General features: G+C 40.8%; 1 protein-coding gene across 1 annotated transcript in view; it reads right to left on the bottom strand.

Annotated features, from left to right (window-relative positions):
- Positions 1 to 27,587, bottom strand: part of si:dkeyp-14d3.1 (transmembrane protein 132C) — a 157,056-nt gene that overhangs the window by 48,947 nt on the left and 80,522 nt on the right. Inside the window, exon 3 of the mRNA XM_022193150.2 lies at positions 19,235 to 19,381. Coding sequence (XP_022048842.2) covers positions 19,235 to 19,381 — 147 coding nt within the window. The remainder of the gene's footprint in view (positions 1 to 19,234; positions 19,382 to 27,587) is intronic.

Here is a 27,587-nt window from a genome sequence, read left to right as displayed (position 1 = left end):
CAATATTACATGAACGTGACTAAGAGGATAAACACAACAGTCTATATGGAACTGTTTCATGTCACGTTTTTCTAAGCTGTGGGTGGAATTTCATTTCCCAGTCTGAGGGGGGCCCATTAGAAGTGAATTACCTTGAGCCACTTCCAATGAGCTTCCACCTCTGCGGTCAGAGACGCTTTTTAGGCCTGATTTCTGAGGATGGACTCCGCTGGTCACAACATGAAGCACCGTCTCTGCTCTGAGCGAGTCCTGAGCCAAGATCACATTTTCACGGCCCTCTGATTAGCCACTCTGAAATCAAAGCAGATTACTGAATGTGCTGTAGTCATGGATACATTTAAAACCAAAAAAGTCAGTATAGACACCAAGGAAATCTACATAACACCAATCTGAAAAGTCAAGGGAAGAAACTATACATATGGACTGGAGTTGCCATGGATACTAATTATTCGTGCAATATTTACAATTAGGTTGACTTCACCAAAGCGTTTGACTGCAGAGGTGGAGAACGTTACAAGAGGAATCTCACATTTCTGCAAGTCAGGCAGAGGAAACATACCATGTGGTATATCTATTAGTATTTTTATACTCCAAAGAATTTTTTAAAGTCAAATACAATATGTTTCTGTAAAGGAGCAGAGCCAACGAGTGGGAGGTGGGGAGAAATGTAGGAGAAAAAGCACCCTCAGACACCTATACCCAGCGGACCTTTTCAATTCAGTCTTGTCCAGAATAGAAAAGAGAGAGATGGTGACAGCAGGAGAAAAAGGTGTAAACTCCCCCTGAAACACTGTCAAATAAAGGGAAGACAGGAATGAGAATAATAGTGATAAATGTCAGCGAGGTGTAGCTGCCTCTGTGGCTTTGGAGGTTCATGGTTATGCAGAGATATATTGTACATAGTGGTCACAAGAGAGCGAGTGTCAGATGGAAGAAATAGTACAAGAACACAGACAATCTAAGATAATGGAAGAGTAGAAGAGAGCGGATTCATGTGATGAATTAAAATATGTGTAACACCATCCGATCCTCATAACTACAGGCAATATATCACCTGATTCTGACCTAATTTTAAAATCTGTGCATGAGCCGCTGTGGCGGATGAGACTGAGTCATATTTTTCAAAAATCAAGAATCACATTGGCAGGTTTCTGAAAGATATCAAGCGTGCCTTGGTTATAAAGGTGTCAACGAAAAATTTCTCTATAGATTAGACATCAAGTAGTGAGAGAATACTGAATTCAAAGCGGCTTTTTTTTCTCCTTTTCACCTGACAGAAACAATATGTTTCTCCAGTCTATGAGCGATCTTTCCATCCTCTCCAGGATTTGAGCTATAAAAATCCATCTGTACAAAGTGCCTGCTGTCGGGAGCCAGCAGCACCCAGCATTACCTAGTCAATATGACATTCAAAATAGAGCCAATTTTACATTTGATCAAATTTTCATACCGAGCTGCCACTGAATGTATGGCTTTCTGTTGAACATGTGGGCATATGCATCTGCAGGCATGTGCTTATATAAATCCATGTGCATAGAAGCTTCTTCTATTTCAAACATGTCCAAGTGCTGTCTACATGAAAGCTGCAATGAATGGTTGGTGATACAATCACGTGAGCCGGAGCATCCCTCATGTTGCTATAATTTCCTCCAAGATACTAAACCAATACCTTTGATTTATGGTCCGTCAACTGACATTCATTTATACGTCTCTAAACTGGCAGCAGAACAAAAATAGTGGAAATACCCAGGGCTGTTCAAAGACGCTCTCTGTTTTAAAGGTTGTTATGGGAATGTTGGAGGAAAAAAACAGATTGTGGTAACAGTCCTTTAAAATTTACTACGGGAAGCATAAATCTTTTAGCACATCTCTGTTTTGGCACACAAATCCTTCTTGGGCACAATCCACACTGTCATGTCTGGAAATAATTTCCTTTACTCTGACACTGATGTTGAAAAATTACAAGAAGCTTTTCTGTAAGGTAAAGTGGTCCATTTATCTGTTAGTACTTTGACATTATTTTCTTTAGAAAATTAGCCTGGAAGTTAACCCTGAGGTAAATATTCATGTCTTCCTCACTGATTAAACAATTAAGATGAAAGAAAATCAATGCAAAAGAACGAGATTTATCAGTTTTTCAAGCTGACCCATGTTTAGGCGGTTTGTAGGATCTTCTGAAACTCCCTCTGGAAACAGGAAAAAACTTTTTACGACTTATTTTTTCACAATCACAGTTTTACACAACCTGTTAAAGTATCCATATATTAATTATATTCACTGTTGGAAAATAAGTAAGAACATCTTCAAAAGTAGACTTTTGAGGCTGCTGGCTGCAGTGTTGCCGAGCCTTCCAGTAAGTTCTTGCAATGCCTTAAATTTTTTAAAAAGAAATAATCCAATGCAGTGATGCACATAGCGTTAAAATGGTGTGTTACATTGTACTGTTTTGTTCCTGCTGATCGGGAGGAAATACTTCTGCAAATGTACTTTCCACTGATCTTTTTCTCCTGGAGGGCTTTACAAAAGCCTGGGCTCTTACATTTCAAATAACCTACAGTGTCTAAATGAAAACCCACTTTTAATCATCATCAGATTCCCTTTAATTCAATCATTTATTCCTTATTCATGCACACGGACAAAAGGACCGAGTTCTATTAATTATGCGATTATAATGAAGCATAGATGCAAACGGAGGGCTTCTGGCTTCTGCGCATCAAACCCAATAAGGGGATCAAATTTCCGATTATCTGAACAGAGTTCTGTAGCATTCATCAGCTAAAATATTCAACTCCCACATACACTCACTCGCTTCTTTCCTTCTACGTTCAGCTGGACCTGCTCCCTCACTCAGTCAGACAAACTGTCAGGTACACGATTAAATGTTCACGGAAAAATTGAGATTTCATTCTGTCAAGTAAGTACCTGCCATATGTTGACTTCATTCAGCTGTAGAAGTATTTTTTTTTATCATTGCTTTGTTAACAGCCTCCTAAATCATTTACTTTAGTTGATCAGCTTCTGCTCAGAAACTTAAAGTAAACTACTGCTGCTGTATATTTTACATATACATTTAAACAGTGCAATAATATGCTCTGGCAAGAAAGGAGAGACAATATTTGCAGACTGTCAGGCCAGATAAAGTCAGTTTGTTTTGGGGGGGAATAAAGAGGGCAGGCTAGTGGATGTAAAAGGCAGAGGAGTGTCAGGAGGGGAATATTCCTTCATTACGTTTGTTTCTCATATTGCTCCAGATCGCCTTGAGGAAAGCAGGGCACAGTCAGTGTGTTAGCCTGAGCTCAAACAGCGGCATATCAATTCCCAGACAACAAAATCTCATCTCGGAGTTAATGAAATGCACCATTCCACCAATGTCTAATCAAAACTAAATGCTTTTCTGCAGTGCAGCATCATTAGAGTCCATCAGCTGAAGTAGGCTCTGTAGTGTAATGGATCCCTAATGATGGTAGTTATCATCACCGGTGACCTCAGACCTTTTAGCATCAGATATCAGTTCTCAGTCAGTTGCACTCTATATCTGTCTCATTCATAAGAAAGCTATCTAAATAGCAAACTGCAGCATTCTAAATTGACACTTATCCTGATAGTTACACTTAATTTCCCCGACATCAAAGCCCTGATCTGCAGGCTGGATGGCAGACATTAACCAGTGGGAACAACCAGTAAAGCAGCTGATAAGTCATCCGCACACACACTAGGGGGCAGCAGACACTGAGCCCTGGGGCAGGGATGCAAATGTTTGTGCAGATAAACTAATCCCTGCCTTCCTCCCCCCTCTGCAAGCTCCCCCTGGTTGATCTGTGGGCGACATCATGTGACCACCCGGGCCTGCACCAACACCTGCAGGTGCCTCGACACTGGCAGCGCCTGTGCTCCTCGGGAAAGTCCTTAAAGACCCACAAAACCTGGGTCCTTTCGGCTCTGCCACCGTTGGCATGGCAACAGAACCTGGAGAACACACAAGAGTCATTGACCAGAGGGGTGCAGACGGATCAATGGCACCCTATTGCAACCTAGGCTTTACCACCCTTCTGTTGTGGGATGTGCAAGGTTAAGCTCCAGTTCAGTGAGACACAAAAAAGCGCGTCACGGAAAGAGTCGGCTCGATATTGCAGCATGTGTTTCTGCAAACAGGTCACTGGTAAATAAGAACAGCAGAGCCAGATGTCAAATTTGTTTTAACATCAGAGGGATATCAGTGCCAGCATCTTAAGAAAAAATATATCTGAAGGAGAGGTATTCAACTTTATCAAACCACAGCAAAGGCCTTTAAGTGTAATGCAAAAAAAAAAAAAATCCTCCAGAAGCCAAACACAAAACATGCACAGTCATGATAACAGCGAATAGAAACATGTATGTTTTGGTAAAGATAGGTTCACATGTTGAAATATACAAGTTACACTCTTATTGTTTTAGTACCATAAACATAAATGTGTCAGTAGACCTGCTTTGTTTGTGGAAATTACAGTCTTAAAGAGGAAATGATGTGGAAGCTGTGTGGGCATGATTGCCTTCTACCTCGATCTTAATGCAGTCTCGTGGATCACAGAGGTGAGAGGTAGTGATGGAGAGTCAACTGCTGCACACATCCTACCTTCCTGGGAGTCCTTTATACATTAATTTTAATTCAGAAGCTCAAATAAATGTACCCATCACCCACGCACTGGCTATACTTCTCTTATTAAAGATCTGTTTTCCTTTGGTATACCTCCCCTTTTGTGCAAACCTGGTACTAAAACTGACTTCCAAATGAGAAATTCAGATAACTTCTCTGTCCAGGACTTCTTATATTTCACTGCAAACCAAAAACTGATTATGCTAATATGAATTTCTTCGTTATGCTTGCTGAAAAGCTGAACCAGGATTCAGAGAAGGTGAACGATATAACAGGGATCTGACTGCTCCTTTAATGTAAAAGGTAGTGTCTACAGATACGGATCCGTACCCGTAGCCTGTGGACTACGGATACGGCACTTTCCATTTGCCAGACAGAGACGGACCCGTATGCAAGTCTCGCGAGTCAAGAAGCTGCTAACCACTGCAAACTGTTGAAAGGTAAGCAAAGGTTAAGGTTAGGGTTAGTGTTAGTGTTAGGTTTAGGGTCCGTACCTGTAGTACCGATGCTACGGGTCCGTACCGCTAGCGTCTACCGGGAGTCACGTGACCAGATCTCGCGTATCTGATTGGCAAATGGAAAGTGCCGTATCCGTAGTCCACAGGCTACGGGTACGGGTCCGTACCTCTAGCAACAACCAATGTAAAAACACTCATATTCCCTTTCTGTGATTACTTATTGGATTAATCTTGAATTGAAAACTGATATTGTACCTTCATGGACACAAATGTAAATTACAAGGAAGAGTTTCTCCCTTTCAGTCTTTAAGGAAATATAATTTCACCTTGTATGCATTAGACTTAGAAGCTGAATGATCTCAGGAGTCACTTTCAATCTGCATCAGTATAAAAATTTAAAAACTGAGAAATGAAAGCCTCCCACGTCTGTAAATGCCTTTAAAATCTCAGCGTACATGAGCATTAGCACTGAATGTGGACATACTGGGCAATTAACAGCAAGATTATTTGACATTTTGGTTTGCTAAATCCCCTGAGCAGCTATCATGGGCTCCACCACGTGAATCCAGGCACCCTGCATGCCACTTTTACAAATCACGAGTAGCATTTCACCGTCTCAAAGCGCTACATCAGCACCTCCTTCCAGTGTACCCCCGGCTCCCAGTCAGGAGTGCATTTAGATATTAAGCAGAATTTAGTCCTCTCTTATGCACCACTTAATGTGCTCAGTGCTAAATTACTACCAGAGCAATTACACACACACATAATCCCGATACTTCCCACTCTACACACATCAACAGTGCAAATTCAGACAGCCTATTTCATGAATCAAAATGTATATTTGCAGAAATATGATCACGCGTACATGAAAAAAATACCACTAGTGCACATAACACTCACATGAGCTGGCTTACAGCAGCAAAATTTCTCATTGATCAGCAGTTAGGGAGCGTGATGTGACTGGTCGTCTTGGCAGAGAAGAAATTATAAAGCATTTTGTAACGGAAAAACTGCCTCCACACACCCAGGGGTCTGTGTGCAGAAATGAGACATTGATCCATAATTGGAAGCACTCAGTCATGAAATCTAAAGACTAATTAAAGAAAGAGAGCTTTAATGGCATCCATTTACATATTCAGCGCAGTGATTCAATGCCGCTTGCTGACTTACAGCCACTGAGAGATGGAGGGTTGATCCGGAGGCTGTGAAGAGTCGAGTTAGATCACACAATAATGGACTAAAGACAAGTGTCTAAAATGTCTGACTGCATCAGCAAGAGCTGCTCTCACAACGAGATGCTTTTGTGGCTTTAGCTGTCACTGGCAGACTCATCAATGAAAAGCATGCAGATATGAATTAACGTCCTCCCGTGATAGTAAATCATGAATACAGTCTTGGCACAAATGGCAGAGAGAGAAGTGATGTCATCGCTTCACAGAGGAGCTTGTGTGGATGTCTTTTCAGAGCGACCTCCACGAGCCAAGGACGGCTTCAGATGCTCTGCTGTCCCCTGAGGTTAAAAACCGAATCGCTCCGCTGCCACATGTGAGTCTGTGTGTCTAAGAGGTGACATGTACAAAGTGTGGCATCTCATCTGCAGGCATGAACATGTTCGCTGGTCCCGCTGTGCTCAGGCACTCTGGGTCCAGCTTTCAATACCCCGGCGACCCGTTGAGGTGCGCACACTCCCTGATTACATGTCAGGGCTGGTAAGTCCTGCTAAACAGGCGCCAGGGAGCAGGAAGCGGAGCGCCTACGGAGGCATCCTACTTTGGCGTGCACGTTATCAGCTGGACAGAGCTCTGCTCTCAACCTGTTAGGCTCAGAACGATAACAGAGGACGGCGAAAGATAGCTTGTCAGTGTTAGCTCGTGCGAGTGCTGTAGGGCAGATGAGAGGATGTGACTTCAACCTTTTCAGTTTGTCTCCTGGTTGATTGAACCTGCTCCTGACTGAAAGCAGAGCTGTCCGTTTGTGTCCCTTCAACAGCATTTCCATTGTGCATTTGGAACCCCCTTCTTGTATTTTTTTCTTTTAAAATCCAGCTCCTGTACATTTCTCAACAGCCCAGGGTCTCTTTTAATAGGCTCATTTAAATATTTCTCCTGTGCAGGTTAGAAAAACGAGACAGTGTTGGTGCCAGACCAGGCATTTCTTTAAGTGGAACAGGCTTGAGTATAAAAGCCAATCATCATGAAGGCCAAACTAAAGTGAGGTTAATTGGAGCCAACTGAGGGCTAAGGGTTCTTTTAGATGAATCTGTGGGGAAGGAGTTTTTGAGTGAAATTTGAAAGGCAATATTAAAGACAAGTGGAGCTTATTCTTGTTCTGCTGTTCAAAGGCGGCGTGCTGAATGAGGCAAACCTTATGGCAATGCAATCTAAACTGAGTACTTATTCAATCGACACTACAAAAACGTAATTAGAGGAGAAACAACCAGCATGTTTGTCAGAGGGAATGTGGACAATTGCATGTTTACATCTCAGCCCACTTTGCCTCGGTGGCTGAGTGCTACCTGCTGCGAGTGCCGCAACAATAGCAACAATTCTAATCTGACTAATTTCAGCAAAACTGTGTCAGTCTGCCTAGAAAACATAAGGATATTTCTAACAGAGGGTATGGTCATACATTTATTTATGGGGGAAGAGCATGGGAAATAAATCAAAAGCGCGTTTATTTGTGGCCTTCAATTCGCACTGAATCATTTCAAAGCAGAAGCTCCTGATCTTTCACAGGAGGAGGCTCTAAATGCACAGAAGTCAGTCTGTCCTTTCCACTTGTGCATTTATACTACAGTGTATGAGTAAACTGTGCCTACGTTTACTAATGAGTTTTAAATGATTTAGGAATTTGTTAAATTTATCACCTTAACAGTCCCCATAGAGCAGTGCAAATAGTTAGAAAATACTATTATACTCACAGTTTACTTGCAGACAAATCTGTGCAGAAGAACAGGGTTTAAGTGGTAAAAACTTGTTTCCAGAAAGGACAACATTTTAGATTGAAGAGGGTGAGCAGGTGACTACTTAGTTTTACTGTCCACATTCAGAGGACTTATTTAATAACGAGGGAGCATTTGCCCACATTTTCCTGACAGCCGCCGCTCAGGTGGATTACATCACGCATGCTCAAAAAGTTGATAAAAACATAGATGTGGTTTGTGAGTACCCTGCATTCCTATGTCATTATTGTGTATTTTGTCCAGTAAATTCCAATACAGGTTTGCATTAATGCTTCCAATACACAGCCAAATGCATAGTAATACGAAATGTAAATGTAGATGTAAATATAGGCCAAACAAATCACTTGAATCAAGATTTTTACGTTGTTAGCATGACCTTCTGGTGTTATGCACATGCTAGCAGAAGCACTATGACTGAAATAAGTAGTCACTTGAAAATGGAAGTTAGATCAAAAAAATTACTAAGTGAAAAAAAGTTCAGCATTGAAAGTTTTTTTTTTTTTTTTTTAACCTTTATATGCTCGTTGACACATGACGAGTAGGTAGTGGGCATCATGGCTGAATTACTCCAGAATTAGAACTTGTCACAGTGTGGCACAGGGTAGTTTTACATGTTTTGAGTTGTAGGTGAGCTGGTGTGCTTGAGGTGCAGTGAGCGGAGTGGGTGGAGACATTGTCGAGGACCTCATAGATCTGCACATCCTTAAGGAGGCAGTAGTGTATAGCTAGCCATTACGATATGAAATGACTTTTTTCATTGGACAGAAATGAAAAAAAACTCGTAAAGCTGTAATGTTGATACAGAGTGGTGACTTTTTTCGTGGTTAACTGAAAACCTGGAAATTTAAATTGGTCAATAAATGAAATACCATTTACAAAATTCTAACTACACTACCTAACTCGTTAAGTATGATCAATTAACTACAAAAAAAGGCCACGTTAAAAAAAATAACGCATTGAATCGCACCTTTCTCAGTTCCCTAATTTCTGGCACACTGGTAACACTGATGAACACTCCAGCCCTTTAGGTGGCAGTAATGAACCTAAAGTCTGTTTGCCAGCCGTGAAGAAGATGTGAGCACAGAAACGTTGGACCAACATGGTGGTTCAATGGCAAACTTTCTCTTTAATTAACAAAACTGTTCAGCCAAAAGTATTTCTGACAGCATTTGAGGCGGGAAATAAGCTGCTGAATCTGTCGTCGTTTTAGTTCAACGACGGCTAGTTTACACATTTAACAAAAGTTTCTTGATGTGTCAGAATTCCCCTCCCCATGTTGCATTTGCATAAATGAAATTATTTTCTGCAAATTAGCTCCCGGGCAATGCATCATACATTAGCTATGACAGTCCTGGTACTGGCAAACGGTGTAGCCAGCCCGACATTGAAAGTGCTTAAGTTGTTGCTTGAAATGTTGAATATTATCGCTATAATAGCACTTTGAGTTTGCAGTAATCTGTGAATGTAGTAGACTGATGAAAAATGCACAGAAGAATGTATATGAAACATTCTTGTTGTTTAAGTTCATGAATATGTGTTCATTGGTTCAGAATTGAAAAGCTTTGCTAATTATGTCAAATACTGGTCTTTGACAAAAATGCGATTAATTGTGATTAACTAATTACAAAGCCTGTAATTAGCAAAATTTTATATGTACATGATCAATATCGGTTTGTGTGACTGACAGTATTTCCATGAGTAAAGCTAACTTATCATGATTAACAAAGCTGAAATAATTTTTAATAAACAGCTGTTAATAAGTAGATGAATAGTTGACTGCTGTTATGTCCTGAGTGGGTGTGTTGTGGAAGTTCTAGGTTTGTAGCAGCAAAACTTTATGAAAAGCGTTCCACGTGTTCTTTTATAGCAGGCTGTAATATGTTGTTCCATTATGTGTACGGTTCAGTTGCTCATATTGTGTAGCATTCCCCCTTATGTCAGTGAAGCTTGGACATAATGGGTACTGTGGGTTATTGAGTTGATTATGATCTCCGTATTAGTACAGATGAGTGTTGCTAGTATGACGCCGTTTGCGTTGCTAAGGAAGCAGCTGTGATGGGAAACTCAAGCTGCTTTTCTGACCTCCACCAAGAGTGAGTCACCACTCATGCTGAAAACAATGTAACTGAATATCCCTTCGAATTTAAACATTCTCGCAATCAAGAGCTAAAACTAGTTATTAATTTAAAGGCAATTAACTGTGTAATTTATCAAGTAGTAATTTCTTTTATGTCATTGTCAAGGTTCTGGTTGTGCCTCTCTCACATCCCTGTGTTTCTGTTGTTTCCCTGCCTCTCCATTGTGTTTCTTGTCAATATTATTTGTCCTCTCTCTGTCTGTGTCTGGGAGTGGTGACCAGCTCCTCTCCTACTCACCTGAGATTCATCCAGTAATCGAGCCACTGCAGTACTGAAACGCTGGCTCTTCTCTTTATTGCTCATCACACCATTCCGCCCGACTATGCCGCAGAATCATCATATACAACCTCTGACTTTTTGTCTGTTTTTTCTTTAATTTTCCTCCATGCGTCTCAGGTCCTCCATCCTCTCCAGCTGTCTACTTGCCAGCCTACTTCAGATCCAGTTCGACTCCTTCAGCCAAAAATCAGGCAGCCAGTCACCTTGTCAGACGACACGCTCAGCTTCCTCGGTCTACAAATGGTCAGTCAGCCGCCCACCTCGTCACATGTCTGCCAAACGCTCACCTTTCAAGACTCTCACATCGGTCTGTCCCTTCACGCCAACTCTTCCTGCACTGACGCCAGTCCATGGTTTAACTTGGATTCCAACTCCAGGCTGCTAATCAAACAGCTTTGAACTGTTGCAGCCTGAACACCATGTTCTGCTTTTTGAATTCAAAAACTTCATTACCCAGAACACTCATAGCTGCTGCATTCAGATACTCCTTACTTACAACAAGGGTTAAATTAACCCAAACAGAGTACAAATTGTTGTAGTGATTTTATTCAGTAGAGTGTTTTAATGGTGCATAAAAACTGTTAGTTTCTATTTATACCATTTTTCTGATCAGTAAAAGATCAGAAAACTATATTCCTGTTCTGCTGTATTTTATCAGAATTTTGAGACATGTACATATAATTGTTCTGAAGCAATAACCATTAAAAAAAAAAAAAAAATCCCCTGCCTTTCTGGATTATTTTGTGCCCTTGTTACAATGATACAGAAGCATAATGATCCAAAAACTAAGTGCAACTAAACAGATGAACTGCTTGTTCTATTTAATATACAGTTGAATATCTAAAGTTGACTTTACACTTGTGTTTTGTGTATAAAAATGTGATTAAATCCAAAACTAGTGTAACATAAATGCTTATCTACATAAAAGTGCTGCTGCTTGTTACAGTAGCTAAGCAGTTTTGACTACTTTAATCCACCCATGACAAAAAAAAGTAGTAATGCAAACCTTCAAACACTGCTAGCACATGATCTAATCCTCCAGAGGATTAACCTCTAAGAGCAGGATATCCACTCATAAACCTTTATAATTCTGAAACACATGAACCCTCTGGAACACAAGCAAACCTCAATCTGTCTCTGCTCTGCACATACGCTCTCCACCACATGGTGCTGGCTGCAAACAAAATTCTGATAGACAGGATCCACTGTGGCGTGATATGAGTGAATGTGAGCTGCCACGCAACCCAACATCTCTCTGTACCACTGAAAAGCTTTTCAATATAAAAAAGAAAAGAAAAGAAAGAAAGCCAGCGCGACGTACTGTATGAATAAACTTTGACAAGGGTTACCGTGGCAACTATATGGTCATCGTGTGCAGATGTATGTAACACAGATCAGCAGACCACTGAGTGTTATTACTGTCTGATTGGTGAACTGGGAAAAGTGCAATGAGGCGCATTGGGGAATAATTTTGTTAATACTGTATCGCTGCCGACGGAACAGAGGAGCAACCTGAACAGTCAGGCATAATCTGGGCTGACTGCTGTAATCAGCTGGCTGTCCTGGATAGACAGAAAATGTCACATCTCTGCTCAGCTCCTGATAAAGGAAACCAAACCACATCTATTCTATTAAAAGCAATTTGAATGTCCTTTTCTCATCAGACGTACATTATGGCACCTAATAACAGTGTTCACTCCGTCTGGGTGGGGGAAAAAAAAGAGTATCTTTAAAAAGCTGTGACACATCTTTGCTGTCACACATGAATATTGATCACATGTCATTTCTATTACTAAGAGAGGAACAAAATAATAGAGTGGTGCAGACAGCTGTGGGTAGGTTCCAGTGAGAGAACAGGCTGATTCAATATTAAGGGTGTTAGCATTAAGGCTGTCAAGTTAACAGTGCTGTTTGGCCCTAATGTAATTGGGCCGTTTCATTTCACCCTTGATTTATGCGGCATCATAGAACATTAAAGCCTACATCATGTGGCTTATTCTCAGGAGTGCTGAACCCTCACAAAACTTGATTCATGCACAAATCAAGAAGGTTTAGCGCCCAATCTTAAATTAAATCAAGCTTTAAAAAAAAATACAGACACAGCGCTGACCTTTTCTGTTACTATCCTGATTGTGAAGATAGTTTTTTTCATTCTTCCTTAAAGCCGCCTCATCATTCGTAATGCAACAAGACTTGTTCATATCTCTGGAGCAAGGTGCATATAAGCACAAATTTCTCTGAGACCCTAAGATATCAGAGAAAGAATGACACAACCAGGTATAGTTAATCTTTTTCTAGGGGCCTGGAGGATCATAAAAGCGATCTTGAGTCCTTTGTTTCATTTCAGTTTTGCTGTAAATGTCACAAACTATAAATAATTTTCTTCTTAAAGGTTTTCCAGGCTTTGAAATTGAGATAAATTGTGAGGTCGCTGCCAAATCTCACCCGTTATTACACAGCTGTACGAGTTCTTTCCCTCTGGGATCCTAAGCATTCGCACTGATGAGATTTACAACCCTGCTTTAGTGGAAAAGTCATGTACCTTTATGGCAAAATTAATGTACGCTGAATTAATTATATTAATCCGAACTCTATGTAGACTTGATCCCAACAATGCAAAACAGGTCATGATGGGGTCGTTTGAAGTTTGAAAAGTTAAAAAGAGGTTTAAATAGATATGTCCTCCCCACCCAGTGGCTCCCACTAGGACTGGCTCTGTAGTGGAGTGTAATGAGTGGACTGAATGCTCTCCCTGAGCTGGGTGTGGTGTGGGGGATTAATGAAGTGGTGGCTCACAAGGGAGATCCATCTGCACCCAGACAGTCTTAATGAACTACCAAGACCCAGACATGGCACTTTTACTGAGGCCTCCACTTATGGCTTATGACATGCTGAGGAAGCAGGACTGCTTTTGTTTTGAATGGGCTTCCCTTTAATGGTGACAAAGTGAACTTTTCAATCTACCAGAGTGCATTTCAGCCAATATTATGTGTACTTTAAGCAGCAATTTTGTCCCATTTTATAGGGACTCATTTCAATTTCTTTGACGTACTACAGCAGCTTCACTCAAAATCCCAACCTGTCAAAGAAAAGGGTTGGTGTGTTCCCTTCAAAATATGATGCAAGGTTAAAACATCATCTGCATATATATGAGGCCACAAATGCAGACTTAAAATCCAACACTGGTGTTTGTCATTATGCAGGCTCATACAAAAAGCAGGTAGTCATGTGGGCATAAAAGGGAAATTATACACTCAATAATTTACAGTATGTTAATTATTCATTAAGAATACACAAGATGGCAAATAACTAACAACATTCATCAAAATATGAAATAACAACTAAGCCCCATTCCCCTTTGTCACGGCACATATAAAGTCTGCACAAACAGAAGTGACACATTTTCCACTAAAAATTTGCATGTTTGATTTCACACAGAAGGAAAAAAATGAACAGGCTGCTTATTTCAGCTGAATTCAAGGAAATTCTATTCATTTCTTACACTTCTGTCCTAAATCTAACCTCCCACGTCTTTGAGCTTTAAGGAAATGTGCGCGACCCGTCATGCTTTACAATTGGAGCAGATTAAAACACCTCATGACAAAATGCCGGGTATTGACTCATTATCGCATGCCCAATAGACTTCTTTCATCGAATTGGAAAGAACTGGCATCAGCTGTTCAGCGGCATTTCCTTCAGGGTGAATTCATCGCTGTTATTTTCAGTCAAAAGCCCCACCTGTCCTCACACTGTAGCAGCCCTTGATGAAAACCTGTCACCTCAGTATTGCTTTTATTAAGATGCTGCCAGTCTGGGAAAGTGTGCAGGTTTACATTACCATAGAAAAATTATCATGTCTGCAGGCCTTTAGAAGAGACTTAAAAAACGTCAGATCCCTGAAAAGAATGTGCTGTTTGTTGAATATTTTCCAGATTGATCTCGTTTGATGAATGCTCGCAGTTTCTATTAGATTTAGTGGTAAAGCAGAATGAAGACAAACAATACGAGGGGTTGAATCATACAGTCATCTGTTTCTGTTCACAGTGAGTCAGGTGTGGCTGGAGCATCAGCTGTGGATGGGCAGAACGGAGGCTCAGCTGGACGTGGTGAGCAGCTTTAAGCGACTGGCTGAACCAGCACATAGAGCACACCTGACCCGGCAGCAATGCTGTGCTTTCATGCATGCAGCGGGGCTGGGCTGCCACCATGGCACGCGAACACACGGGTCTCAATTAGCGGTCCTGCAGACATTATTCAGAAACACTTAAGTCCAGTTCACAATTCAAGGTTCAGTGACAGTGCAAATGATCCATTTGTACTGTGGCTGTTTATCTGAACTCTGCTTCCAATTTTCAGTCCGTGTGTGCGTGCGTGCATTAGTGCGTGTTAGGAAGAAAATCCAACCTCACTGAAATCATGAGAGCAGTTACTGATGACTAATATGTTTGCCAGTGTCATTAGCTCATTTTGCTAACAGCTGCAGAGCTGGTTGAGCCACTCTCATGCTTCCATCTGCAGACAATTTGCTCTAGCTGTGCGCATATGCCAGAATAAATTTCAATTTCAAAACTATAAATTGAATGAATGTACTTTAAATTATTATTAATAAACATTTTAAATGAAGACTGAATGAAAATCTAAATGTATTGAATGCAACATTCAGAAAATATGAATTATTTCATCACTAGGTTGTGGCTGCAAGATTTCTCAGCCTAACAAAGTGGCTCTGTCGGTCTTTCCTGCATCCATCCAATCAACAGGTTTACTGGCTGCATCCCAGTGGTTGAAGTATTATATTTCTGACTAGGTATAGCTTCACATGTAATGATAAAAAAAGTCTGGGACCCTGTAAGGACAAATGACTGATTCTGGAGAAACCATTACTTGAAATATTATCAAAATTTCAACATAGACAAGTATGATATCCAAATTGCAGGATTTTTTGGGGAATAAAGATAAAATATGTCAGAATATATGATTTTAAATGAATCCCTGTGGTGCCACAGAGATGCCTGTAATCACATTCTCCAGATGTAAGAGAACGTGTTGCGGTAGAGTCTGCAACAAAAATCTCAGCACTGTTACTGTATGTTTTTATGGAGGAAATGAAATCCAAAATTTAGTCTTTCACTAAAGCTGTTATGATCTATCAAGAATAATCACAGCATGATTTTTAAATTATTTTCACAGATCATCCAATCATCACTGATATCAACACCTGAATTTCACGACAATCGTACCAAACACATCCATGCTTTTCTAAAGTGTGACTAACAGCTTGTACTGAGCACTCCCATAAAGCAGTTGCTTTTAGTGATCAGAATCTACTTTACTGGCCTAGTATGTGTACACATAGAAGGGATGTGACTTTGATTTTTACTTTGTTCTTAAAGTACTTATACAATAAACACACATGTATTTAAATAAGCGCATCAAGTTAAGGAAAATAAGATAAGTGTTTAAGTACTGCCATCGATAAAAGTAAATGTGTTTTAAGTGAACCAAAACTTTAGTGCCAAGTGTGCAGATTCTCATGTTCTAGAAATAAATACAGTAAATAGCAATAAATACAGGGTTATTGACACTTTTTGTACATGAAGTAGGTGAACAAGAGTGGAGTGGAGCAGAGAGCAATGTTGCTGGAATGAAATATTACCAAGTATGTACATAATATACAGTGTAGAGTGATTCAGGGTTAAGGATTAAAAAATTCTTCCACTCAATAGAGACAGTTTTAAACGTTCCTTAGAATGATGGAATGCAGGAAGACACTGGTTTGGGGTCGTATTGTTCGTTCAATGCTTTGTGGGGCTTACCAGAGGTTTGTCTGCGGTGATGCTACCTGCCCGTTTCCTAACTCTGGACATTTATAAGTCCTGGATTTAAGGCAGGGTCAGCCGCAATGATTTTCTCTGCAGTCCCTGGCTGTCTGTTGTAGTCTGTTTTTGTCCTTTTTGGTGGCTGATCAAAACCAGACAGTAATTAAAGTGCAGCGAACAGACTGCATTATCGCAGTGCAGAATTGGATCAGCAGCTCCTAAAGCAGGTTAAGCGTCTTGAGTTTGTTGATTGTGTCTACGTGAACATCTACATCAGGATGTTGTGATCCTAGAAACCTGTTGTGTGGTGAGGGGCAGCAGTGACCAGCTGTTCAATTTGGAGAAATCTGCTAAATCATGAACTGTACCTTACACAACATTGTGGACAGCATTTTTCAAACTGGACAAGAAAATTATATTTCAAAAACGCCTGAAACTCTAGGTGGTGACCAGACAAACAAACGGTACTTTTAGGAAGCACGGCTTGTCAGAATAGAAGCACAGAAGCAAAGTCTGAATGTTTGCGTAGCACTCACAAATACAGCTAAATAGATAATCATGTTACATCCCGTTGTTAAAAAGCAAAAATTAAAATGCAAACAGGTTCCTCGCTTGTTTGACCTACAGCATTCACACACCTCATCATCTTCCTATCTTCAAGGAAGGTGCAGAGGGAAGAAAGCAGACTGAATGACAGCTCAACAGATGAGGTAGCTATGTCTAATCCTCTTCTAAAAGAGCTCCATTGAAATGAGTGGAAGCGGGGAGGACCAGGCGAAAGGAAAATTGGAGCATTGTGTATTGTATAGCCATCACAGGGCGTCTTTGGTCCTCTCTGTGAAGTGAATTTGACAGCTGTGGGGATTAAAGAGCAGTACGACGAACATGGCCCAAACAGCGGGGATTAGACTAGTTATGCTCAGTCTTGTCTCTTGCTTCTTCACTTAGCAAATCAATAAAACATGATTTTACCACAGTAATGGAGCACGTGTGCGTGTGGGAGAGAAGGTGAGGTCAAGGCACAGAGCGCAGAGAATTATACCTTTATAAAGGAGAAGGGCTCCGGAGGGAAGGAGGAGCCGGCTGCCAAGTGCCGCTGCCCACTGCTGCAGTTTGCTGAAAGCTCCTATTTATGTTCTCCAAAATGCTGCGGCTCTAAGTGCCACGCACAAGCATTAGATCCGTGAGAATGTTATCATTAAAGGCCAAGAATTCAGTTTGGACATATTAGGCCAGCCCCCGTACACATTCAAGATGGTAAAGAGTGTTGTGGGATTTCAAAACATAATGTTATTCCAGGAAAAAGCTGCTGTAAATATGTTCACACGTTCTGTATTTCCATGAGAGTTCAGAAAACGTCTGACACCAACTACCAAAGACTCATGACAACAAAATGAACTGCAGCTCTGGATATTCAGACCAGCACTTTTAAGAAAAAGAGGGCAGACAAAACCAAAAAACAGTCCAAAAACGCAGGTATTATCACCAGCATATTTTGCATTTCTGTACATATTTGCAAGGCAACCAAAACCTTTCTATTTATAAGACTGAGCTGTCAAAACTTATTATGCCAAGTGAAGGGAAGGACTGAAAAGTGTTTTCAGTGCGGAGGCGACTTTGAATTCCCGTGGCAGCTCAGACTGGTTGTTAATAAAGTCAACAAAAAAAAGTTGCACTGTATGTTCTGAGAAGCGAGAAATATTAAAACCACGTCTAAACATGCCTCTGAGATCTGAGTGTAACCATCTGCAACAGGCGCAGCGCAACCTAGCTGCTGGTCTAAAAGCAGCGCCGCGGCTTCACACAGCGAATTACTGAATGACACATCTATTAAAGAAAATCTTTATTAGCGGCTTCTGATTTTACAGCCACGGCAAGCACAGCTGTCTTTGTTTTATGTGTTGTACCACTGTAGTTAGACTATAATCATTCCCAGTAATGATACACTAATAGCAGCCTGTCTAAAAAAAAATCACTAGACCAACACATTCAAATTACACATGTTTCATAGGCAGCTCTACACTTAAATAACCCCTGCACAACTTTGATTATGAAGTTGCACTTGCAATGCCAAGTGTCTTGTTTCCTTAAGGGAGTGGTTTAGAATTTGCTAAGTGGAACGAAAGCTAAAGAGCAAATAAGTAAGCTTTCCCCAGCCTCAAATCTGCCTCTAATCCTTAAAATTACACCTGTCACTAGAAAGTTAGATTTACTAAAACTACTTCCTGGGCTGAGAAGGAAAAACCATTAAAACACACAAAGGCCTTCAATCAGCCCTTAATTAACGCTGCAACCTTTTTCCTCGTGTTGGCAATCATTTCCCTATCTGCCAGATTAGCTTAAGGACGTGAATACAGATAGGAAATGACCAAAACAACTTCGAGGCTTTGGCAGTGAGGAAATAAGTCCGCAAATATGAAGAGAGAGAGCAAGGGTGGGGCACGATGAGTCGAGGGGGGAGGAGATACTGCAATAAGTCGATTAACTTTTCTCTCCCCGCAGTGGCCTCAACAGACGTGGCCTTTATGTCAAGCGTGTCATTTCAGCAGAGGGAGCATCACTTAGATAACCATTTACATTCTGCCCTGTTTCAGTGACTGGCTGTTTCAAAAATGTGAACAATCAGCAATAGCACTTTGTAATGTGATGGTATAATGTTTTTGGAGATCAAGTTATGCAATTATGTTCCAAACTTGGTTAGATTTGCATAAAATGAAATTTAAAAAAAAAACAGTAAGGAACACCAGTTTTACTTGTATACATCTATTGTGTGTTATCATTGTGCATCATATAGGTGTCTGCAAATATTTAGCTTTATTCTCAACAACAGCAAAACCACCTCATTCATTTTTTTTAACTTACTTTTGCCAAGAAAAGGTCACTAATAGGCCAGGCTTCCCAAAGCCTGATATATTCCTTTGAAGTGAAATAATTTATGTGCTGACCTTTGCTGATCATAGCTGGACTCCTTCTTGCGGCAGTGAAGAGTCACCACTCGGTGGCCTTCGCTCCTCACGTCCTGGCTAACTATCCACTGAGTGGGGTTGCTGGGACGAGCCCCGAGAAATGTCACTCCTTCTTTCAACTTCACTCTGCGGAGACAAAAGAAGAGACATGTTGGTGAATGTACAGAAATGCAGCTTCTCTTGCCAAGATTTTCCTCATTTGAACGAGTCACCGGATGGAACCACGTGCAGCATCTGCATCCGAAAAGGCAATGACTTTTTTTTCTTTTTTTGTCATTCTGTCCAGCAATACATTATCCAGATGGTTCACTGAACCGACTTGCCTTCAAAGGATGTCCCAGCTGTTATCTTGGTTTTGATCTGACTATTTTAGTCTCCCATGAGGACAACTGGTTGTTGCCAAAATGTGTGCTATCTGGAGTTATTTTATCGTGCAGCTTGTGCCACCCTGAGCGCTGTTGGTGTACTGTGCATATTTACTAAATTCTCATTAGGTTTGCTTCAAAATGTTGCAAAATGAACAAAGCAAAAACTCTTACAATTTGGGATCTGCCATCTGCTGTGTGGCGTGCTGGCTTAAAATTAGGATATAAGTGGGATGCGGCTATCCCATTATGCTGCTCCTTTCCTTCTTTTACCTCCATCTGTAATAGATTCACTTTCTTGCAGCCTGAAAAGGACATTATGAAAAGGTTTCTTTGACTGCGGCAAAATTACAGCATCAATGTCCTTGGCTCAGTGGACTACAGAGGAGGAAATTGTCAATAGAAAAAAATGAAACTGTAAATGAAAGTCTCAGTTAAATGTGGGCCATAATATTACAGTAAGTCCATCCACTGTACAGAGATTAATTTAAAGGTAAAGGTGCTGACATAAAATAGATTTAGACTAATGTTCCTTAACATAACGTAGTCAAAGGCCCGTGTGATTTCATCTGAGTGTGACAGCGACGGTCCAAGATTGAAGAGAAGACTAAATTATAAGAGAAGGCCAATCACTTTCCCTTTCCAATCCATACCAGGTTGGCAGATGAGACCAAAGATAGGGCTTTGCTTTCATCTTGAATTTGTTGCTTCACTTTAACATGCAATTGCCTTTCTGTGTGCCAATTAATGTATGTGCCCTCTCGAGTCAAACCTCTTTCTTTGATGTGATACTTTATCATGTTGTGCGAGGACTTGTGTGTGAGAATTGAACATGTGTAATATGATGGAGTCTCCACTGGAATAAAGATGCACACTACACGTAAAGGTCACTCTGAATGTGTATGTGCTTCCCTCATACATTGAGGTGTGTGTAATGAATGTTTTTTGTCCTACAGTAAGATGGTTTGATGTCTCCTTGCCAGCTGCTTCCCTCTGTGTTGCGTTGATGTGAATGAAGCTGCATAAAACATTTAGAGATTTTGTCACAACTTCACATTTTATCTCACGGTAAGATCAGACCAGGCAATTTTTTTGGGCGCAGACCAATCACAGCTCGGCGTGCGGTGAATCGTAAGATTAGTGTTCTACCAACAAACACCAACAAACATTGGGCTTGTGAATAAAAGCAAATCTCAAGCCGTTCATCATCACTAAGCAGCGGTGTTTTTGCTTTCCAGTCAGCACAAAGAGAGAGACTGCATACAGTAGATGAGCAGCGTACATGCAGTGTGTGTGCGGGACGTGATGCTGCAGTCACAGGTGAGATTCATTAAAGCTCCTGCTCATTGCATGCTGTTGAGCACTCTCTGCTCTTGTGGGTCAACTTAATGGGACATGACGAGAAGCTGTCAAAATGGGCGTGCAGCCTTCCACTGTGACACACTACTCTGGAAAAATGAGTAATTGTCACACAATCTTGGCCATTTTTACGCCACACTTGTCAGGTTGGAACATTATTCAACTGATATTGTGCGGTCTGAATGAAGCATTAGACTTCAGAGAGAGTGAAGGACGATGCCTGAATAATATCTATAATCATTTAATAAAAGCGTTGATTGATTCTTTTGAAGACCCCCACTTAATTAATGTGTCCACATGGTGCTTTTTATATGCTGAAAGACACATTATAAGCAAAATGAGCAATCAAAGCCATTGCTGAGTAGTTCCACCTTGAAGGTGCCATTACCAATGACTGCTTTAAAAACACAGAATCAAGCTTCTAGGGTCTCATATGTAACAAAACTAAGAGACCAACTTGCATGGTGAGACTTTTTGTGTTATTATTCTTTGATCGTGTATGGCTGAGTTTCTCCAGTGTTACAGATTGCCATTGTGTAGTTTAAAGTAGTTATATGGTGCTTGAGCAGAGTGGTAGGTGAGCTGGTGTGCTCGAGCTGCAGCAAGTGGCAGGTTGTTGGATGTGGATAGAGGAAGGGACTTCTGTGCATTCCAGAGAAAGCAACGGTCTAAGCCACAAGGCAGGAAGAGATTATGGCCATGAAAAACTTCTAAAAACGTCATTTTAATACCAAGATGAGTTTATAAGGCTTGAATTAGTGACCAGAGGGAGACTTAAAGCAGAAGACTGCAGTATTAAGTGGGGCAGGCTACTGTACTGTAAATACACTTAAAGGTGAATATGTGCAATTTTACCCGTGAAGGCCACTGAGTATTACTTGGTCTGTGGGTAACAGTTGTATCATGACTTCTGTGGCAATGAATATTGGTTTAATTCTTTTAAATCACCCTCAGAATAAAATAAGTTGCTGATATTTTCCTTTCTTCACAAGTCCATAAGGTGCTTTTATAAATGCCAGAAGATGTTATGCAAAATAGAGTAAGGCGTGCAAGAGTCAGTTCCTTCATTTTGATGCAGGAAGTGGCATCTTCGTCTGTTTTTTGATGTCAGCACCATGCCTGGGATTACAGTGTACCAAAAAAAGAGTCTCAAAAATGCCGTTTCGTAACAAATGCAATAAACCAATCCTGTCAGACTTTCTGTATGATTGTTCTAGTACAAACATGTCTGGTTCAACTTGACACTGACCAGTAATGTAACTGCCATTGCCTTGTGTAGTCTAGAGTAGTTTTGCAGAGTTTAAGCAGAGTTGTGGATGAACTTTGGTAGAGAGTTAGTGTGGAGCCATTCTGAAGAAGGAAGAGCTTATTTTGATGGGAGAAAAAAAAACATTTTGAATATGACAGATGGGTTTTCAGGGATTTAATCAATGGCCAGTGAGGGACTTTAATCTGTCTGACTTCCTGTAAACGCTTAAGTTCAATAATAATCACAGAAAGGCTCCTTAAAAAAATCTTTTCAGAAACTTGGATTGAAACTTGGTTCTTATAGTATTTCTCTCACTTTTGGCCATTTGCATGATAAGTAAATAAATAAATACAAATTGTATTGCACATATTGTGCCAGCTTTGTTGTTTATTGTATCGTCATTATTATTTTAGTTCTATTATTTGCAAGTCTTTGAACAACTGGCTAAGCAGGGTTTTATTGCACAGTAACACACGCAGATTATTCTCACTACAGTAGGATCAATAGTTTGTAATACAAAGCAGCCACAATATAATATATTTGGAATCTTGAAAAACACCCAAAACTACATTCTTGGCTACAAGTCTGTATATTCTTATTTATTTCCTTTCAGCTAAAGCAACAAGAACCGGCTTGCTTAAACACATTGGACCAGTAGGACATCACTTTAACCTCAGTCCTTTATACAAGACGGGTGGAGGAAAAGTGGTTACACTAAAAATAACTTGAAGATTTTATGTTATGTTGTATTCCACAATATAAAAACTTATAGTGTCAATCCAACTGTGGATTTTTTCCCCACTAAATGGTAGATCAGCTGTTAAAGCCAGGTCGGAACTAAGTGCTGAGGTTAAACTTACTGGCAGTGAGCATGCGACTGTAACACAACAAGCTCATGTTCAGTCCTCCACTGGTCCCAGTGGGAGCAGCAGTGTCTTGTATCTGGTTTTGTTACACTTCAGTGACCAAGATGTCTATCAGTGGCTTCCAGCGAGGCTTCAGAATGCTTTAAACTGAGCTGAGTCTCAGAAGGGAACCAGTCATTACTCCACTGACCATATCCAAGCTCACAGAGCAGTTGTTGGAGTCCGGCTGAAGTGTCTTTTATTGACTTAATGGTCAATTTGGCCTTGTAACCAGCCGATGCTTGAGTCACTTACAGCAGTCAGGCAAACTTAGTGACTTTTACATTCATGTCAAAGCCGCAAACAGATTCTGGAGATCTCTTATAATATAGCCAAGCAATTGACAAATGTGTTAGAACTGCTGGTTTATCATTGAAGCTTGCTAAGTACACTAAACACAATATACAACAGAGGCTTATGGAAATGTCATCTTATGATGGCACTGAAAGAAACATGAAGGGTTGCTAAAGTTGTTACAGTTCATTCAGAGGGAGACATGAATGAATGTGTTTATCAGTTCTCTATGATTCATCCTCAGGGGACAAGGAATATCAGTACCGAATTCCATGCTAATCCCTCCAGAATGTTTTAAGGAAAACCAAAGGTTTCCACGTACTGGTGATGGTGGACAAGTCACTGAGATCCCACATCAGTAGAGCTCAAGAGGTCATCCAACAAAGTGGCACTGCCATCCCATCCACCAACACAGTTGATAAAAACATCTGATGTAATGTGCAAATATACAATTTGTGCTTAAGCTAGCTGTGTCTTTTTCTAAGCTTGCTTTCTTGTGTACACACTTAATATGAGTAAGCTCTAAGATGCTGCTGAATGGTAGCCTAGCCATGCTAGATCCCATGTTTCTGACGGCACAAGGGTCTAGGGAAGCTCGACAGGGAGGGAGGCGGGCTAAAAGGTTGTCTATCAAATCCCTCTGCAGCAATTGGGTAGGTATACAACCAATCAACGCAACGAATAGGCTGACGTGGTTCCGAGAGCACCGGCGGATTGTGTGGCTAAGTCCCATTAGCTTCCCAACCAGCGGAGCCGCGGAGCCAACTGGAAAATTAAGGATTTGCCATATCCCGTCGGCATAAGTCCAAATACGTCTTTCTTCTCAATGAAACACTTAAGTGCCGTCCTTTGTTTATCTTTCAAGTTGAATTTTAGCTTCAAATCTTTAAGGGCTGTGGCCAAAGCCGAGTCGAAAGAAAACTGTTTATTGTGCGCCGGTTGTTTCTGTCAGAATCGTCACGCCTCTGTCGTCACTTCGTTACGCCCGCCTTCTGACTCTACACTTCATGGTGATTGGTCCGGCCAGTTTTAGGAGAATCCAGCCTCGAGCCTTATGGAGGGTAATTAGACCCTCCCTGGCAGAGAATTAAATTCGTTGCCGTGGGTTGTCTAGCGCGGCCAGGCTGGCTGAATGGCATTTCATGACAAATACAGAATGAAGGGCAAGTTAGACAACAATTCCCCTCAAGTTTGACAAGCTGACACTCTGCTCAAAAATGAAGGAGAAAACACTTTATATCAATGCACCTGGGCTCCCCTCAGTCTCTATACGTCTCCTGTGAAGACATGAATCTACAGTCACACCTGGATGTTCTGAATACTAAATATTACTCAACTAGAGGGGAAGTTGGAAGGCAGCAGCCCACAGAGGGAAATAAGGGAACAGTGTAAAGAAGCAACAGCATTTAGCTGACACTTTAAAGTAACATGAGATGCAACTCCTCAAAACTGTCAGCAATCATAAGAGACCCTGACGAGTCTTCATTGGCGTCATGGTAAGTCTGAGCCAAAGTATGTCTCTGAATAGAGAGAAGTGGATGCTGGTAGCACAGAGGCAATCAGAGAACACAGAGTGGTGCATTCCCAACACCGGTGTCATTTTCATGTCATCATGACCCTTTCTTGGATGAAAGTGAAGAAAATCACATTGTAACTACTGTATATTCTAACCTCTCATTTATTTTCTGTCTCCATCCTGTGTCTGTGCTTTCGCTCCACCATCCCATTCTCCCTCAGACCTGATTGTATGCTTGGACTCCTCAGGGGCTCCCTTAATAAATAGTGATGAGATAAGTAGGAGAGCTACTTCTCAGTGAGACAGTGAGAGAAATAAATATTTCCGGGGGAAATCCAATAAGGTTGAGTCTGGACAATAATGGGAGTCCCCAGCCAGTGGTCTGCGTCCCGCGACTGGAGCTGCACTGCAGTTACCTCTGTGGCACGTTTCCATCTGACTCCGCTGGGCTGCTCCTGGCTCACATGCATCACAGGGTTTCGTGACCTATTCTGACCAATTCTCTCCACTGACACCTCTGAGAACCATATGCATCCACAATCAGCAGCTCCCTGAGGAAGCTTTCCCTGTTTTATTTTGCCATCCCGCCTACATAAACAGTGTGCAGGGAATGCAACAGCTCAGTAGGGAACGGGGGAAAAAGAGAATCTGTAGCGTGTGGGAATGGCAACCAGACAGCGGGAGGACAGTACTTTGCAATGGTTTGTGGTCCACAGCTAATGGAACAGTATAAAGCGCTGCACTCATCTATGAGTCTGCTGCTTCGTAGACCGTAAATGCTTTAGAAGCAGACATCAGAATGAACACACACGCATGCACACATACATAGTGGCAAAAAAATAAAAATAAATCAGGCCAAACGCCTACACTCCAATCCCAAAGTGACACTTCAAAACAAACTAATTCTTTTTCATTATTGTACAATAAGATATGATTATCTTTAAAACGTAAAAAAAAATAATTTTTAATGCTGGAAATGTATGGAAGGAGTCACTTTTAATAAATAACGATATTATTGTTTAGTTTACTCTTTCAACCCTGCCTTTTAGCAGTTAGTACTGAGCAGGAATCTGTCCCACTTGCTTGTTATTATATGTAAATTAGTGTCCTTTTGTTGTTGTTGTTTTTACAAATATTCGCATTGTAGCCGCAGGATGTTGACTGAAACATTTTGACAACTCTTGGATAGACAGCCATGCAGTTTTGTGCAGCTTCCCACAATGCCAAGAGGCTTCTCACCTCAGATTTCATCCAATGCTACCAAACAGGGAAATGTACTGTTTCCAAACAATTTGCCCCAGTTACTCTGAGGACAGCGATCCCTTGACTTTACCTTCAGTTTGTGATGAGCACAGCAGCATCAGCCCTAATATGCAGGAACACTAATGACATTCCCATCATCCTCATCTGATCCTCAACATTCTAACTTGAGGCAGCTGCAATTATTTTTCCAAACATCATATGGCATTAGCCATAAGCTGTACGCGTTATGCTGTCTGGAGGTGAAGACAACAAAATTAGTGTTTTTTGTTTGTTTGTTTTTGCAAAACTGGGGACATTTTTTCTATTTTACCATTTTAAATAACTTTTTCATATTAAATAATTGTCAATAAAATGTTTTTGTGTCAGCTGATTGTTGTATTTTGCAATAACTTTTGTGTATTAAATAAGGACACAAAGAGTTTTACCTTCATGCTGATGTTAGCTGACATAAACGCCAAAGCACTGCTGTCACAAAGCTGGTTGCATGTATAGTTTTAAACTGTATTCAGGACTGTCAACTACATAATACCGATGGATACAGTATGCAGTATGTACTATGTTCATCAGCAGCATGCACACTGGTCAATGGTCTTATTTTGCTGTATGCTAGAGCAGGCTTAGATGCTTTTGTTGAATGCTCCATACTACATTTTAGCCAATACTGTGAGTATTGTAGGCAGTTTTGAACACAGCCTTGTTTCTGTTTATTTCCTTTTCCAAAAGAAAGAAAACAAATATTGTGGCTAAGGCCAAAGGGAGGTTGAGGTTTAGACAAATACAAAAACAGTGAGAAAGAAAGGAGAAAGGTTTAAGAAAGAGGCTGAGTGACTGGGCCAGTGATTTTGCAGGAAGAGAGTGCGACTACACCGCAGTTACTTAAATCCGTCTGTGCTGCTGCTCATCTTGGTCACTTAGCAGAAGAGGAAAGCAGATGCTTTGATACTATGGATGACAAATAATCCAAATAGGCACTGTTTGTCAGAACACATAGGCTTAGAGACTTTTACCATAGAAAAAATCTGCAAAAACATGATACTAGTCGAAATGACAGGACATTTTTTACATTTAAGTGTGAAACCTGAAGCGGAGACAGACCTTCATTATCTGCCAGCTGTCAGCACGGTCACTTAAACGTAATATTCTTACTCTACCGGCCTCACATAGGACTTTTCTTTTGGTATGAATAATTCATTTGCTCTCTCTTTTTAGGCACCGCTATGTCAGAATAAATGATAAGCATGAATTTAGGATTCCCCACTTATATCTGCACAAATAGTAACATTTATTATAGAATATAGAGACAAATGTTCGAGCGTTAATTTGGGAAAACAGCGCTGTTGTAGCAGGTGGTACGGCCAAAAAGACTCAGTAAAATGAGAGT

This window comes from Acanthochromis polyacanthus, chromosome 7, assembly GCF_021347895.1.
Source record: "Acanthochromis polyacanthus isolate Apoly-LR-REF ecotype Palm Island chromosome 7, KAUST_Apoly_ChrSc, whole genome shotgun sequence".
Taxonomy (NCBI): Eukaryota; Metazoa; Chordata; class Actinopteri; family Pomacentridae; genus Acanthochromis; species Acanthochromis polyacanthus.
Note: the sequence above shows the minus strand (reverse complement) of the source record. Positions and strands in the feature narration are given on the sequence as shown.